We start from the raw sequence: 16,973 nt of genomic DNA on the forward strand, positions 1-16,973 counted from the left end.
AATTTGCATGAGACACTTGCAGCTAACACCCCTCTTGTTTAATCATGTTTTATTTTATTTTGATTTAGGAGCCTGCATTCAAGAGTTTATTTATTCTAAAAAGTTTGATGAGGTATACACAATCTTTGCAGTGTCATAAATAGACAGAGGCAGGTTGTGTCGCTTGTATATTCACCATTGCATCATTTTCCAGTTGCAGCATCAGTAATTGTGTGACTGAAGTATCGTATTTCCCATCAGTCATGGAAGTATGGAAGTGTCTTGTGTTTTGTCCCACCTGTCCTTGGATATGTGGCTGTTGCAGCCCCAGGTAAGGTCAAGGTCTCAGCGTCATTGTGACATGGCCATGCAGCATAACGTCTTCAATAATTTAGCTCCTGTTTGCAGAAGCCTTTACGTTCATAAGCCTGAAACATTACTCTTATTAAAGATTCATGGCACATGGCAAGACACATTTGTAATCGCCCCTTTTGTGTCCTTGGTTTCACTGTTTATGTTCTGCATAATACAGAAGTGCAATTTAAGAATGTCACTGTAATCCATTATGATGATTAACATCATATTGTCTACCTTATATTTGTCCTTCATATCTACCTGTATGTTTTGCTGATACTGATCAGGGCCTGAGAACAGAACCAAATGATTGAAGTTGACTATTTGCACACAAATGGTGACCCCCCCTCATCCATCTTTTGACACCTCAGGCTCCCCACCTGAGAAAGAAACTTTATGTGCGTTCAGCACCTTCACGTACGTGTTTATTAGTTGAATACATAAATAACCTGTTGATAATGAAAACTTGACCTGTTCTCTAGAGCCGCCATCAGGCCGAACTTTAGAATTATTTAATTATTAGAATTAATTAATCTTGAAAATTAAATAAAATATCAAAACATGTGATGTAGAAGTCTCAAAATCCTGAAAGGCCAAGTGCATCAAATATGATCGACTGGGCTTTAAAGGGTTAACATTTTGGAACACAGAAGTACCATGGGGGGGGATTAAACCATAACATTTATTATCTTCATGAATCATTCTAAACAGCCAAATTAATATAGTCAAGCTGCTTCTTGCTAAACTCCGTCACACGCAGAGATTATGACTTCATCAACAGAGGATGATGGAGACAACTGGACATATGAAATATTATCACCATGTCGTTAAAGAGACTTTAATGCCGACCATCTGCTGTTGATCCCGTCTCTTTCATGACCTTTCGTGCTGCCCAGATTAAACATGCATTTTGCTGCAAGTCTATTCCGACTGAGTTAGTGCTGATGTCGTCTGAATTACAGACGGACCGTGGAGTATGTCTCGCTCGCCGAGTAGTCATTAGACGAGCAGGTGTCTCCTCTCCTCCTGAGCTCAGCGTGTAAAGTGCAGATGGCAGAGTAGACGACCCACAATTCATGTGGTCCCTGACCGCCGCGATATCGCTGTCCAAACTCTGCAGCGAGAGAAGTGCAGCTTTTAAGCTAAAAGAAAGCAAAGTGCAGGTTAGATAGCAACAGAGCCATATTTAGACAGTGGCGTGGGCTGTGAATCAGAAGGGGCGAAGGGGCTCCGGGAGATATCATGCCACCTTTACACTCCCTCTTCTCAGGCCTCGACTCAAACCTGAGATCCTCGACTGTCTCTTATTTATACCGAAGTTAGTAAAGCTCAGAACAGGGCAACGTGCTTCTGTTCTTCTCGAGAATATCAAATAATAGTTTGTGACAGTCCCACAAGTTCGACCATGAAGGCATCAGGATAGGACCCGTGTTTAATGACGCACATTAAACACGCACAGATTCCATCAATACATGCAACAAGATTGCCTCTTACAAAGTGTGTGCGTGTGTCTGCAGCTGGTGGACTCTGCAAATTTGCGCTTGCAAATTCCAAATTATATGTGAGTGCCTTAGCTTACATTTTGTGAGCCGATAAAAAAAAAAGGATAGATGTTCGTGTCATTTTTTCTTTCTCTAATAAAAAGACAAACAGCAAGCAATACTTTACTGAATTCTCCAGCGTCTGTATTTGTTTCTGCTGAGGCTGTAGATCACAGTTTACTTTGTGTATTTCTCAGGAATTATTTTCAGCCAGTATTTACAGAAGCAGGGCAGTACGGGACCGACTTAAAGTTAAGTATTGTCCTCATTCTTATTGCCAGTGAAACTGTGTGACTCACTGGATAATGACGATCTGAATAAGGGAGCTTATATCTACGTCTATGGGAATGCGTGAGAGTTATCTTTAGGCCAGAAAGGGCCTGGAAGAATAATCGCCAGCAAGAAGAGGGATACATGTGGTTGCCTAGCAAACATTTTCACTTGCTTTATTCTAGCCACAAGAGGAAACACCTTCTTTGTTGTGGCCATAACTTCAATTAGAGCAGCACATTTAGAATAGATGAGTATTAACCTGAATGCATGAGAACAGGTCGCGACCTTCCTGCTACGGCGCGTCAGAACAGCTGCTGGAAACGGTGTCTGAATGCAAACATCAAGACACAGCAGGCGGAATTAAGGCAGAGAAAGGCAAGAAGACACACGCAGCCAATGAAAGGCTTCCTCAAACTGAATAAGTATCTGTGAAATAAACCCAAGTAGCAGCCGAGAGCTAATGAGCAGCAGGCAGGCAGGTGAATGACTCAGGTGAGGTCAGCGCACAGTCTAGTGGATGATGGCGTTTTATACCGATAAAATAGGAGACCTTTGAAGCAGGATAGGGGGTGCTGAGGGATATGGTGCAGGCGTCACCATGACAACAGTAGATACCTACAGCATTGCCCTTTCAAAGCTGATTGGATTATTGCAGTTTATATCAGAGCTGCATCTTGATTCTGCCTGAAAGACATGGCTGGTGTGGTTCGACGTGTTGAACATCCGCTGAACTGTATTTTTTATTTTAGTCTAAATGCAGCAGCGCTACTTTTGCTACCAAGAGGGAATTCATTACAACGGCAGAGCAGAAAGTGCGTTCATTTCTTTCCTGCCGTTTCTCTGCTCTGCCCTTTTGTCGTCACCTCCATCAGCGGGGAGTCAGCGGGGAGTGAGTGTGCGGAGTTGCTGCACAGCCAAAGATTACGGCAGTTATTTTTACTGCAGCCTACTACTAGGTAACAGCAGCTCTGTGCACGGGAATCATGCTGTATACAGCAGAGAGCACAGCGCTCTATCCGCCTGCTGCTGACCTGTCGTGCATTAACTGGCCCGGGGGCCTCTGGGCTTATTGTGAGTGACTGCTACCAGGTATGGTAGAAACGTCTGAAACCGGCTGAAACGTTTTCAACAAAGTTCCGGATCATTTTAATCATCTCCAGACAGTTAATTTCATTCAGGGCCAGCTTGGTTAATGGGAATATTCATCTCTGAGCCAGACTGAAGTGCAAATTAGAACATGTGTAGAGGTCAGGGACATTAAAGGAACTATTAAATTATTTATAGCAGGTGGGAATTTAAAATCCATTTTCACACAAATCCTCCTCCATATATTAAAAACGCCTCCTTCCCTTCATCGCTCTGGTTCCGTTGCTGTGAAATATTTTTCTTTTTTAAGTATTAGTGAAGCCACCAATGATATGTTAGACATCTTGTTCCCTCCCTAACTTTGTCAGACATGATCGCCCAGCGCCCCACAGTCATGCATATGAATGTGCCTATTTTTACTTTGCAGATTAATGGTCGGGAAGAGAAGAATAAAATGAAACACTTCTTTGTAATAAGACTATGTCTATTTTTGTGTCACACTGCGATTCTCTTTGTGAGCAAAGTTTTTCTTTCTTGTTGTTCAATAAGAGTTAGTCTCCGTTTTTATGATGTTATGGATTATGCTTTCTGGAGTCACTGTCCATCCCACCAGTTGGCTTTTCACAAAGGGTTCATAAAGGGATTGGCATTCTGCTGCCGACATCTACCAGCAGATGCAGGGGTGCTGGGAGAGAAAGGAATTGTGTATGCGTGTGCATGTCTCTGTGTGTCATATGAAACCCAGTGGCGGGTCAGGCTTGGCAGGTCCCATTAATGATAAGCCTCATGCCTCAGAGACTTATAAAGATGATGTGATGGCCTCGCTTTTTTGTTATCCGATGGGCTCTTGCCCTCTGCTATGATGAGCGACCTTGTCAGGCATTCATTCCAAGACATCACATACCGAATATGCAGAGTTTGGTCTTTAGACAAACGTCCCTTTTTCTCTGCTTGCTTTCACAGGGAATGAAATTGCTTGATGGCAAAATAATATATAATTGACTCACATCTAGTTGGGGGGGATTTTGAAAAGGCACAGATGGCCATTGTAGATCGAACTGTTTCAACTGAATAGAGAGGCCTCAGAGGATTAGCGTGCAGCGCTAGCTTTAATTTCGCTGCTTTCGCCGGGTCAATTAGACCTCGGAATTGTAATTCCGCTCATTGAGAGTGTTTGATCTGTGCAGTTGAAGGGATTGAGTCTAATTAATTTGTCTTGCTCTCTCTTTGTCTCTCCCTCACGTCCTTTCTGGTCTCCCGTAACTCCACCCTTCCTTACTCCTTTTCCTTTTCTTTTTCTTTTTGTTGTCTTCCCTCAGGTGTTTGGCCCAGTGATTCAACTTCAGATAGGAGCAGGAGGAACAGTAGAAAGGAGGGCCATGGGAGTGAGCCCGGGCCAAGACATCGTCTGGCTCCTGCCTTTCCTGTTCTCACTAGCAATGGTCACAGTGTCACCCACCCGGGGCCAAGCGTGTCCCCAGCACTGCGAGTGCATTGCTAAACTCAAGACTGTGTCCTGTTATGGTAAACGTCTGTCCACGCTGCCAGATGGCATCCCGCTGGACACCAAGATCCTGGACCTAAGTGGAAATAAGCTTCGCTGGGTAGAGCATGGAGACCTGCTTCCATTTCAGCGTCTTGAAAAGCTCGACTTGAGCGAGAACGTGATCAGCGTCCTGGAACCAAATGCTTTTTCCGGTTTGCAGAACCTGCAGCTGCTTTCACTGAGGGGCAACCAATTGAAGCTAATCCCCACGGGGGCTTTTTCACATCTCACCAACCTAACTTCATTGGACCTCAGTGGTAATAAGATAGTGATTCTTTTGGATTTCACCTTTCAAGACCTGAAAAGCCTAATAAATCTAGAAGTTGGCGATAATGATTTGGTTTATGTTTCCAACAAGGCCTTTCTGGGTCTCGTGGCTCTGAGGGAGCTGACCATTGAGAGGTGCAACCTGACGTCTGTGTCCAGCCAGTCTTTGTCTTACCTCCATAACCTAGTCACTCTGCGGCTCCGCTACCTCAGCATCTCTGCCTTGGAGGACCAGAACTTCCGTAAATTGGGAAGCCTGAGGGGCCTTGAGATTGATCACTGGCCATTTTTAGAACACATTTCCCCTCACAGCCTGCAGGGTCTGAACCTATCGTGGCTCTCTGTAACGCACACCAACATCACCTCTGTGCCCACCTCTGCCCTGCGCAGTCTGGCTCACCTCACCAGCTTGGACCTCTCCTACAACCCCATCTCTGTGTTGGAGTCCTGGGCCCTGCGGGACCTTGTTCGGTTGAAGGAGCTGCATCTGGTCAACACCAACCTGGCAGTCGTGCAGCCGTACGCACTGGGTGGTCTCAGGCAGATACGTCTTCTTAATCTCTCCTCTAACAGCCTGGTGACCTTGGAAGAGAGATCCTTTCAATCGGTCAACTCTCTGGAGCTGTTGCGTTTGGATGGGAACCCTCTGGCCTGCGACTGCCGCCTGCTGTGGATCCTCCAGCGCAGGAAAACCCTCGATTTTGACGGCGCCTCTCCAGTATGTATGACGCCCGTCGAGGTGCAGGGACGGGCTCTTAATGCTTTCTCCGACTCGGCTCTCTTTGATCACTTCACCTGCCAGAAGCCCAAAATTCGCAACAGGAAACTGCAGCAGGTATCTGCCCGCGAGGGGCAGGTTGTGTCGTTCATTTGCAGGGCAGACGGCGAGCCAACACCAGTGGTATTTTGGATCTCTCCTCAACGCCGCCGCATCACAACGAAAAGCAGCGGCCGTCTAACGGTGCTAAAAGAAGGCACCTTGGAAATACGGTACGCTCAGGTAATGGACAGCGGAACGTACATATGCATCGCCAGCAATGCTGGTGGAAATGACACCTATTTTGCAACGCTTACAGTCAGTGGGCTGCCACCAGATGCTGCCCTCATGGCCAACCGCACTTACTATGCCGGGGACCTGAATGACACAAATCTGAACGACACCAGAGTCTTTTTGAAGTTTACTCTGGACCTCAAGACCATCCTCATATCCACAGCTATGGGCTGCATCATGTTCCTGGGAGTAGTTCTGTTCTGTTTCATTCTGCTCTTTGTGTGGAGTCGAGGGCGAGGGCAGCACAAGAACAATTTCTCTGTGGAATATTCCTTCAGAAAGGTAGATGGACCCGCTGCCGGTGGAGGACAGGGTGGAGCACGGAGGTTCAACATGAAAATGATTTAGCTGCTGGGCTGTGACTTCCCATACTGCTTACATGCAGCCCCCAGTGAGCCAATGAAGACAGGATACTGGATATGGACATCTGTGCTTGCAAAGGATATTTTACTGATTCAAGGTTTTGTTATTTAAATTATTGTGTATATATGAGAAAGGGAAATCTCTATGAATTTAGTATATTTCTATTGCTTTGTTGTGCATTATCATTATTGTGCAGAGATGGCAGGATTGTAGAGGAGGATGTCTCAAAAAGTTGAATAGACTGTTAAGAGACCGAGCAGCGAAAACACTCCCACCGTTCTATAACCTCCACAAAACTCTGGCCAACTCCGTCTTTCTTCCCTCCGAGGAACTCTGTCCTCTTCTAAAGACCTCGACCCCTGCAGTGCGTCTGAGGTGCTCTCTTTGTCCAAACTGTCCAAACTGAATAAGGAATGCCAAGGACCCGCCAATATGTGTTTGAGTAGTTCCAGCTGACTCTGAACGTACACTTTGTTGAACTGAATATTTTTATGGGGAACATTTATTCTGAAGTTAAATACACAGATCATACTGTATAGGAAGACTATATCTTATTTAAGATGTGTCATGATTTATAATCGCATTGAATCCCTGCGTTTGTTTTTACTACATTTGAGTGACTTTTATTGTTTTACTGTAATTCTGCTCTTAAAATTTCATTTTTGAAATCAGTGATTTCACATGCAGCGCTTTTTATTTTTGAACTCTACGCCATGTCATGTCATCACATGGGTGTGGCAAAAATCATGACATCAGGTTTCAGTTCACTTGCTTATTTTTTTTTACTCTAAGTGACATTGGGGATTCTGGGCTGGTTGTCATCAGGACCTGGATCTTGATCAGCAGACTGGAACAAAGGTGACAACGATGGGCGTGAAACACAACATTTCATCCAGAATATGGGTTCAAGTGGTCATGAAGTTGATTTCAAAATGATTCTTGCAGAATTCACACAGTTATTTCAACGAGTTATCAAAGGTTTTACCGTAATTTTGGGTGAAACTCAAAACTGGGAATTATTGAGGAATATGTTTTTTGCAAACCTGGACAACAATACGAGCACTTGATAGGAATATAATTTTAATTGTGTGTGTATATATATATGTCTACACACAGAAATAATTTGGGTTGCATGAAAACAGGTTTTATATAATGTTGTTGGGAACAGACACAATCGGGTTTATTGCTGGGTTCGTATACGTGGCTTCTTCTACTGCAGCGCTTCAAGCATTACGGTGCTGCCCTCTGTTGCTCATAGATGTTACTGAATTACACATTGTTACTGGAATTAAACGCGATTTAATCTCACCCGTCTTTGGACGAGTCAGTTTCCTCAGCTGCATGTGAGGTTCAGGATTCAGTTGTTTTAGAAGATAAATTAATACTCGTCTGACTTGAACCTTCTCCACTTCTGAAACTTAAAAATGGTAAGATTTCCAAGCAGAATAAAGATGCATAATTAATTTATACATAATGAATTCCCTAAAGATTATTGGACCACTGTTGCAAATCATGTTCGAAGCTTACGCTCATTGAGCTGTTAATAATGAAGTGTGAATATTTACTGGAATGATTTGACACCAGTTAATCTTCATTTCTGTATTTTAGGAATGTAAAGAGTTGTATTTTTCATTGTCCTACACCGAATTATTTCTGTAAATAAGGAGCTTGTGCTATACTTATATTGTGTTGTTTTATTAAACGAAGCACCCTGTTTAAGAAGCATGCTATGTCATCTGCTATGATGACGTCTTGGCCCTCGTCTCATTCTAAAAGCTGTCATCTGGTCATCCAACCCTTCTGGTGGCAGTCTGAGAAGTCATCGGAGACTCTATAATAAACCTGTGACCCTGTCACTGTGATATTTTGTGTTATAAGTCTTATTTTCGTCTCTGTTGCCAGGATTCTTCCGTATTTTGATTCAAAATATTTCAGTTAAATATAATGGATGGGTGCCATCTTTACATTATGCATAAAGATTTCATTCTAGTTCATGTGTTTATTATGTAAGAAGCATTATTGTCATTTATAAGGAATAATAAATGGAAATAAATCATTTTTAAGCAAATATAGTCGTTTCGCATTGACATGTTGATGTGGTGTTTTACTTTTCTATATTTGCTTCATCCTTAATGTTGAATCGTTTTAATTGTAATCAATTTATTCTACTTTCTTAGGTTGTTTTTGCTCCAGAGAGCAGAGTGATTAATGCCAAAGTTATCAAACATCAAACATGTGCATCAAATTGTTGAGCGACAGCTTGTGGTGTGTGTGAGTGAGATGTCATATCGGAACAGGAAACAGCCACCAGAACCGATGTGGTTCATCAAATGATGAAAGCAATCAGTCAGAAAAACCTTGTACTGATTTGCAGATATCTTAAATGTCGGGAGACAAATTGATCCAAACCACATAAAGATAATATCGTAACAAAACAAAACCACCATCAAGTTTGTCTGATGAGGTCAGAAATGACTTCTTGTTCCACATTTGTGCCTCACCCACCTGAGTGGACGGTAAAGAGTGATTATTGTTTTTATTTTTTTGCATGTCTGATATCTCATATGTGTCAACATAATGAATCGATTTACCTTTTGGTAATTTGATTATTTTTTTTTAACTTACCTGGACTTTTTTATTTGCATAGCAACATGTGGCTGAGAGCCTGATGGGGAGTTGCTTAATTAATCATGCACCAATCCTGGATGGAAGTATTAGGACACACTGATTTATTCACGTTTCTCCTTTAATTATTCACCCCTTTATTTGCTGATGACAAAATATTATAGTTAATCTCATCTGCCCACATACGAGAAAAGATGTGGATAATATCTGAACACTCATTTTCTGAAGGCTAGAAAACATCGATGTGACTAAGAGTCTGAGTCGGTTCACACTGCATGTATTCTATTAAAAGTGATTCTGTATGAATGTTCATCAATGAAAGTAGTACAAGTCACTTCTCTGTGGGGCCTGTTCAACCTGGTAGGTAGGAATGGGCTTCAGGACGGCGGTGCCAGGACGGGATGAATTGGTGGCACAAATCCTTTGAGGCAGGACGAGGGGAGCGAGGAGGCCAGAGCCAGGAGTAGCCGGTGCGTTAACATGGGAAAACCCTCTCGTGGGATGGAGAGCACATGAAGGGACAACGAGGTCAGACATTTGGTGGTTAGGCATACCATAATACTCTCCATCCCTCCAGTGGAATCCCATCTGCAGGGACTGGTGATGGCTGCCGGTGGGGGTGCCAGGCTGGGTGGCGCTTTGGACACGGTTACTCTCTGCAGGATGAACCAGGCCGAAGTGCAGCTTGAGGGCCATTAATTCAGCGCTGAGCATGAAATTATCTTCTTTCAGGGCAAGGAGATAATTCTGCAGCACAGAGTCCTTCCTCCTTTTTTTGTCCCGCGACCGTTTGGCTGCCTCGTTGTTCCTGCGGCGTTTGTCCCAGTAGAGAGAATCCTTCTTCTCTTCAGCTGTGACGTGTGGTTTGCGACGTGGCACTTTTGGAACCGGCACATTTTCCATGTCTAAGTGTGGTTGTCCTGATCTGAACAAAAAAGGTGGGGAATGAAAAATTAGGAAAACCTCAACACAGACCTGGGAATGAGAGAAAGAGAAGAATGGGGGGGGGGGGTCGTAATACAGGGGCCTCCTTCTTGTCTCATTTTGGTTTGACAGTGTTTTATCTTGGCATCTTGTTAGAACCTCACCCTAATTCTGGTGTCAGGCAACATGGGACATTAAATCTGAGGAAGCCAGATGTCAGAGTACAGACGCATAGCAGCATATTTTAATTATTTGATTGTCATGAAGCTGGGTAATATTTTAATCTATACTTTTTGATGGACTGGGTGCCCCTCCTTACCCCTTCTCCCTTCTCAATCTCTTTTATCTACTGGCCTCGCTTCGTTCTGGAGTTGAAGAGGCAGCGTTTTAGCGGCCGTGGGGCACAAATGTCTTTTTCTCACTCTTAAACAACCCATCTGAGAGGAATGCCAGCAGCTTTTAATCTATAGTCTCTTTCATTTCCGTGGGTCTGTGGGTGGTTTTATGGGAACCTAAGTGAGAAGGATGAACATTGAGTATAGAAACCACATCCAGCCTTGTGTGCATGCAAGTCTGACGCAGACACATGCAGAGACTCGTGCGTGGCACAGATAACTTCTAACCCCCCTCACAACTTCTTTGTGATTAGTTCATTTCTAATCAGATTTCACAAAGAAATGTAAAAATAAACTTCTCACCAAATTGCATGCATGAGAAACTGGAGCACTGTCTTAATCATGAACTCTAACCTCCCAGTGTATTTCCTCCAAATTATTGCCCTGTTTAGCTGATAGTTCTCAGTTTAATACCTATTTTCTGCACTTCAAGTTGCTTCTCATCATATTCATTGACCATATACTGTTGTATTTTTACATGCCAGTTAGACTGAGCCAGCGGAATCAAACAAAAGAGGACGAATCAATTTTAGGTTGAAAATATTCAAGCCTTGGCCTAGGAAGAACGTCTCTGCAAAGCCTGTGTTGCTTTGTCTATATGGGAACATGCATAGTTGTGCGCGCCTGAAAAACAACTTTAAATTCTAGCACGCCTGAAAAAACCTGCAGCAAGAGAGAAAACATCGATCATGCAGAGGGAGACAAAGAGAGAGAGAGAGAAAAAAAACAAAGCTTCCTGAGTGAAATTGCTTGAGGCTGACCTGCTAACAATCCTGCAAGAGATTTGCCTCTTTATTATTGACTGATTATAGTCAATATAGCTCCTTTGTGAAGAACACCAAACCTTTTTTGTGTCTTTCCATGTTGTTACACTCTGTTAAAGTAATTACCAATCGCAGGGACCGAAATGAAATAGTCGATCTGTATTTTGTGGCATTTTACCTCATATATTTAGGACTCTCCCACCCATACTGGAAATAAGACTTAAAGAATGCTAACTTTGTAGAGGAAATATTTATCCGTGCTTAAATTATCTGGTGAGGCACAAATTCCTTTCAGATCTATGAAAATAATTCAGCACTTTATCTTTGCTTGTACTCTTTTCTATATTGTAAATGGAAAATACTGTTATAAATTATATGGATGAACAACATCTCATATACCTGAGGCTTCACGGTGATAGCGTGCACAAGAATCCACTTTATACCCCAATACAAAAAACAAAAAACAAAAACTATGGCCTAAAAATGAGTCTCTGTTTAGCCAGCAAACCTCTGACAGTGTCGACAGAAACCAAACAAGCTTTAATAACGATTAATGATCCTCGAATGAGGAGGACCAAACATCATTATCACATTCTATGCGACAATTGTTGGCGTTCAATCTCAAATATTTGCTTTGGAGCTTCTTCTTCTCCTTCATTATATAGACAAACACTTCTCTCCATAAGATGTAGGCCGAGCCAGACGCCTAGACTTTAGACTGTGCCACGCGGTCAAAATTAAATTATGTTTCCACATTCTGAATAAGTGATCAATTATTTATCAAAAATTGTTTCACGGGCTGGGCTAGTTTTAATAGAAGCACATTGTGACCCAAATTGACTTTTATTATCAAAAGAATAAAATCTATTATTTTCAGTTACACACACACTCACACACACACACACTAGGTTTGAGGCTTTACCTTAAGTTGCTATGTGCAGAAGGTCCCCAAGTATCTTGCTACCAGACAACCTAAAGCACGAAACTAGACCATAAATAAGCGGAGGGGGCCGATAATGTCTGGTTGATTTCAGTTGTACTCCCTCCCCCCCTTCACCTTCTGAAACTGTGCATTGTGGTCTTTAATGTGGACAGTCCACCCTGTCGTCATCTCATGGCATGCAACTTGGTCTTGTGGCATCGGTGGTTTTAGGGGCCTCGCCTTTATGATGTTGTTGTGAACTTCCGTCTGACATAATGGTGCGTGTCGTTTGCTAGTGTTGCAGAGGGACACCATTATTTCATTCAGATAATTCTCTATCATTTATTTTGTCTTTGCACTCTATCTGTGTTTTACTGGTTGCACAGTACTTGTATTATTATGTGTTTTGTACAAATCAATCATGTGTTTCTTCCACATCCAGAAAGCAGCAGAACTACTGACAGACTAAATGTTTACTTTGAACAGCTGAGAGAATAAACTTGTCTGACAGACTGTTGTCTGTGAGAGCGATTACTAAAACTTTGCCAGCTTTAGAAAATAATAAGAATGTTTTCCCACTGCTCAGATGTCGAAGCTCTGATTGTTTTTCTGGGCATTTAATAACCTCCCACTGGTCTGCTATTTGCAGTACTCTCACTACTCACTGCAGAACACTTCTACATTTTAAGAGGACAAATCAATCAACCAATTTTAAATTGTGTTTATGTTTTTTTTTTTATTCGATTCCTGAAGCCCTGGCTCTGTGTATAGACACTGTTCTTTGTGGACATGCACGTAAACACAGAAATTATTTGTTGTTTTCATATGGCTAAGAAGACGCAGTCTAACCTTCACATCTACCAAAGCTATGATTCAGGCTCATGACATTAGCGTGTTCAGAGCGCCTTCAGTCTAATGTCAGTCATAATTATGAATCATGGAATGAACACTAAATCTGAAAATCATTAGACGGCAAACAATACAGAAAGTATTTTTCAGTGGACTTTAATGCACTGATATTTTGCAAGAAGTAAATTCAGGAAATTATTTTAATAATCCTGACATTCCTTTTGCATGTGCCAAAGTAATTAAGATCTTAATTTGATATTTTAATCTTTCTTTTTAAACATTATTGAACGTCACATTATTGGAGGGGATTATAATAAAAGCAATTTCTGTTTCAGAGTTTATATGGTTTATCATCTTTCCTCGAATGTCAGATCAACGTTATGTTATAGCGCCCTCTTTTGGCGGACTAAAACCGATGTGCAAAGCAGACAGCGGGGGATGATGATGATGATACCACTAGATATTCTTGTGATGATAGCCAAAAGACAGCCGACCCAGCAGGGACAGCGCTCCTCAAGGTAGGCATGAGTCTGGAATGAAGTTGTTGAAGTTTGAAGATTTGAGTAAACATAAAAAACACACACACAGGTCAAAAATTTAACGATTACGAGTAAATTAAAAACCAGTTGAAACTACAGCATGTCGCGTATAAAGCTCCTCATATTCACTAAAAAGCAACCTTTTTGTGAGATACATAAGAAAAGAGGCTTATTTGGGGGAATACAGCAATACACAATTGTCATCACAAGGAAAAAAGATTTAACAAATCAGATGTTAACTGTAAATAGGAATGTGAACCCTGTAGACATGGCAATAGAAGCCTGCGCTTACCTGCAGTAGTTTGAGGATGCAGAGAAACGCGCTGTGACCTCACGCTGACTGCTGTCGAAACTGCAGCCGACTTCTCTTGGAGAGAGGAAGTCCGAAGACACAAGCCGACTGAAATGAGTCACGTTGGATCAACTGACCTACTTATTGCTGTTACTGGCAATGGCGCAATGCTTGAGTGTCAGAGACCCGAGAGACACCAGACTTTATGCATTTGATGTTAATAATGTTCGACAAGAAACACATCTAAACAGTTAAAGACAGCCTGTAGTGTGGATCAATCAGAAATAATTTGTTTAAACAGAAATCACACACATCCAAACTCAAGAAGTCCACCCACTGGTGGTGCTGGAGGCTGATGACGCTGCTGAGATTGATGAAGCTGATCAGAGGCTGGTTAATGTCTGTGTGGTGAGTAGTAATAGGGCGGCATGCAACAATAGCAGAGAACTAAAGAGAGCTGCGGGGTGGTAACCTGTGCAGGTAACACTGTGTTAGTAACTTATGAGAGCTGCTGATAGCTGCATCACAATGACAGCAGCATTTATTGTTTTGGATATGCAGGTGACTTGTGTATTTTTTTTTCTGTCCATCCCTGCGTCGGCGGCGCTGAACTTACTGCTTAACTCAGTTCAGGTGTGGGAGCCCACGTGACGCACCTGAGAGTTGATCACCGAGGGAATAACAGAGAAGCGCGGGAACAGTTTTGGAAGACAGGAGCTACCGAGGTTTCCGCTGCACGACTGCCACGGCCGCCGGCGGGACGCGACGAGGAGGCTTGGAACTTGATATGATGGACAGTAGAGATTGTTGGACTGTCTCTCCTCCTTTTCTTTATGGTAGACTCTGCTTCTGTTCTGGACTGAGGGGGGGCGGCCCCATCCTGCACCGGGGGAACACCGGGGTAACGATCTGAACTCAAGGGTGAGGAAATAAAAGCACCTGTCTGGTTTCTATTCTGACATCAGTATCAACCAATCCAACTGCAACCTTGCCAGGTTTGATTTGTTCAGAGCATTTTATCTAAACTGACGTCTTGATTTCTTGTTGGTATGCCAAAGACATTGTGACTTTGTAATCCTTTTCAGGTTCTGCAGTTTATTCACATTTCCTTTTAGTAATTTTGTCATATCTTGCATTTTGCCCAAAGCCAGCTGAGAGAGGCTCGGGCAGACGTGTGACCTGCAAAGTGGACAAGTGTATGAAGACAGGATGATTATATACAATGGTCTCGTCTCCAAGACGATGGATGGGGGGGTGGGTGGAATCTTTGTCATATCTGCTGTGAGTTTTCTCTCCAGCTACTGATGCTGCATGAAGACGGTGAACTTTAGCAAGATGTAACATTTTCATATGTCTTTAAATAACATTTCACTTCTTCCAAATATTAAAAGGTTTTGCAGATGTTTGCAGGGCTTTCTGTTCTGTTGGCAACTGGCCCATAAACAGGCGTGAGTCATGAACAAGCATTTGCTCCCTCTGGCAGGGAGTAGCTGTTTCTAACACATATGAGGCAAGTTTGATTTCTGCTTTAGCTTAATGGCTTCACAAATGTATTGTTAAAACAGGCTCTCTAGATTATTCACATGTCAATTTGAAAATGACCAAATACTAAAATCAATAATTTGTAGTAGACCTCGAGCTAATGTGAAGGTTGTCAGGTTGAGTTCATTTTACTGAGATTTACCCCCCAGAACAATTTTTGGTGAGTTGCAGAGAAACAGTGAGATAATTAGAAATTAGTTGTTAAACTGTCGCCAGCAAGTCAAATGAAGATTTGTATCAGCTTTAGCTCAAATGTGCGGCACAGAATAAGGGCGGTGGATGTTTTTGCCTTGCTTAAATTAGATTAGCATTAGCTACTTGGCTTTTTCAATGGCTTCTATTTATCTTCCAGGTTTTTGCATTTAGATGCCATTCTTCATTTCCCATGCTGCTCATTTCTTTCTGCGAAATCCAGGTAGGATTAAATATTTCTTTTTGAAGAAATAATGTATTCTACATCTTGGATTTATTACACTTTGAGCTACACCTTTTTGTATTTTGGAAGATGTGCATGGAAGATGTAAGCTAAAGTCGCATTCAGCTGCTGCTGTGTGGCATTAGTGGGCATAAGCTCCTTTATGCTCTCATCATGGGGAAGAGAAATGACACCAAGAGATGTGAAACCACGAATAGTGCATTTAACTGACACTGAGTCAAGCTCTAAATTGTCCAGACGTGATGAGGATGTTTATCCTCTCTGACCTTCATCTGATGTTTTAAACTGTAGTGGGTGCTTGTCTCCACCAGGTGGCATTACATTTCTAAAAAAGGCAGAATGGTTAACACAAGGCCTTAGATACATAATGGCTTGCTACACTGATGTTTTGCCTGCAGACCGAATTAAATAACTAGTTTGAACAAGACAACAAATAAAGAAAATTAGCATTTTTATTACAAGTGTTTTTAAAGTAGCAGCTCATATTCTATGAATGAGCACCTGCTTGTTTTGAGAACGATTATGAATGAAATGCTGCTGTCAGATGGAAAATATTGGCTCCTTTGTATTCATTTAACAGAAGTCGGGCCTCGTACTGCTCTCCTGGTGAAGCTGCAAATACGACCTGAAATGAGGTCATTTTAAGTTATTTTATTTTTATTCTAAAAATAAAATCTATTAATTACATCACAGAGATTTATTAAGTCATTTAGCCACTGTAACAAATAAATATACAAAATAAAGTAAATGGACAATATATTTAACATTATTCAGGTAAATACTAAAATTTGATATCAGCATCATTTTGGTACAAGGCATCAATTTTTAATTGCAATATACATATGAGCCATAAAATAGTCGACTGCCAAGGCCTGTTTGATCAATACTATAAAGGTTAACAGGCTACACTTTTTGTGTCATATTTTGATTTCTATTTAAAATGTACAAATAGAGGGATAAGAATTAGAGTTCACTGGTGATGCATGGCCAGTCTGAAGGTGGAGATTTAGGGCTTTCAAATTCCTGTAAACCAATACCCCTGCTGTTAAATGCCACAGAATCCACATTACCCTGCTGTTAAGGCTCTCTGGGACAATGAAGACATCTAGTTAACGTTAAAATAAAACATTCAGTCCGTTAGGATGGCTGGACTCTTTGTGGTAGTTTAGTCCAAAAGAGAAATAGTGTGTTTCTTTTGCACTTAGCTGTAGAAAATGAGGCAACA

At 42.0% G+C, this 16,973-nt stretch overlaps 1 protein-coding gene across 1 annotated transcript; it reads left to right on the top strand.

The window, feature by feature from the left end:
• The first annotated feature begins 4,612 nt into the window (after positions 1-4,612).
• Positions 4,613-6,445, top strand: lingo3a (leucine rich repeat and Ig domain containing 3a). The gene has a single exon (XM_068743664.1). It carries the CDS (start codon positions 4,613-4,615, stop codon positions 6,443-6,445), a length of 1,833 nt encoding a protein of 610 aa, XP_068599765.1.
• The last annotated feature ends 10,528 nt before the right edge of the window (positions 6,446-16,973 follow it).

This window comes from Brachionichthys hirsutus, chromosome 9, assembly GCF_040956055.1.
Source record: "Brachionichthys hirsutus isolate HB-005 chromosome 9, CSIRO-AGI_Bhir_v1, whole genome shotgun sequence".
In the NCBI taxonomy this organism is placed as follows: Eukaryota; Metazoa; Chordata; class Actinopteri; order Lophiiformes; family Brachionichthyidae; genus Brachionichthys; species Brachionichthys hirsutus.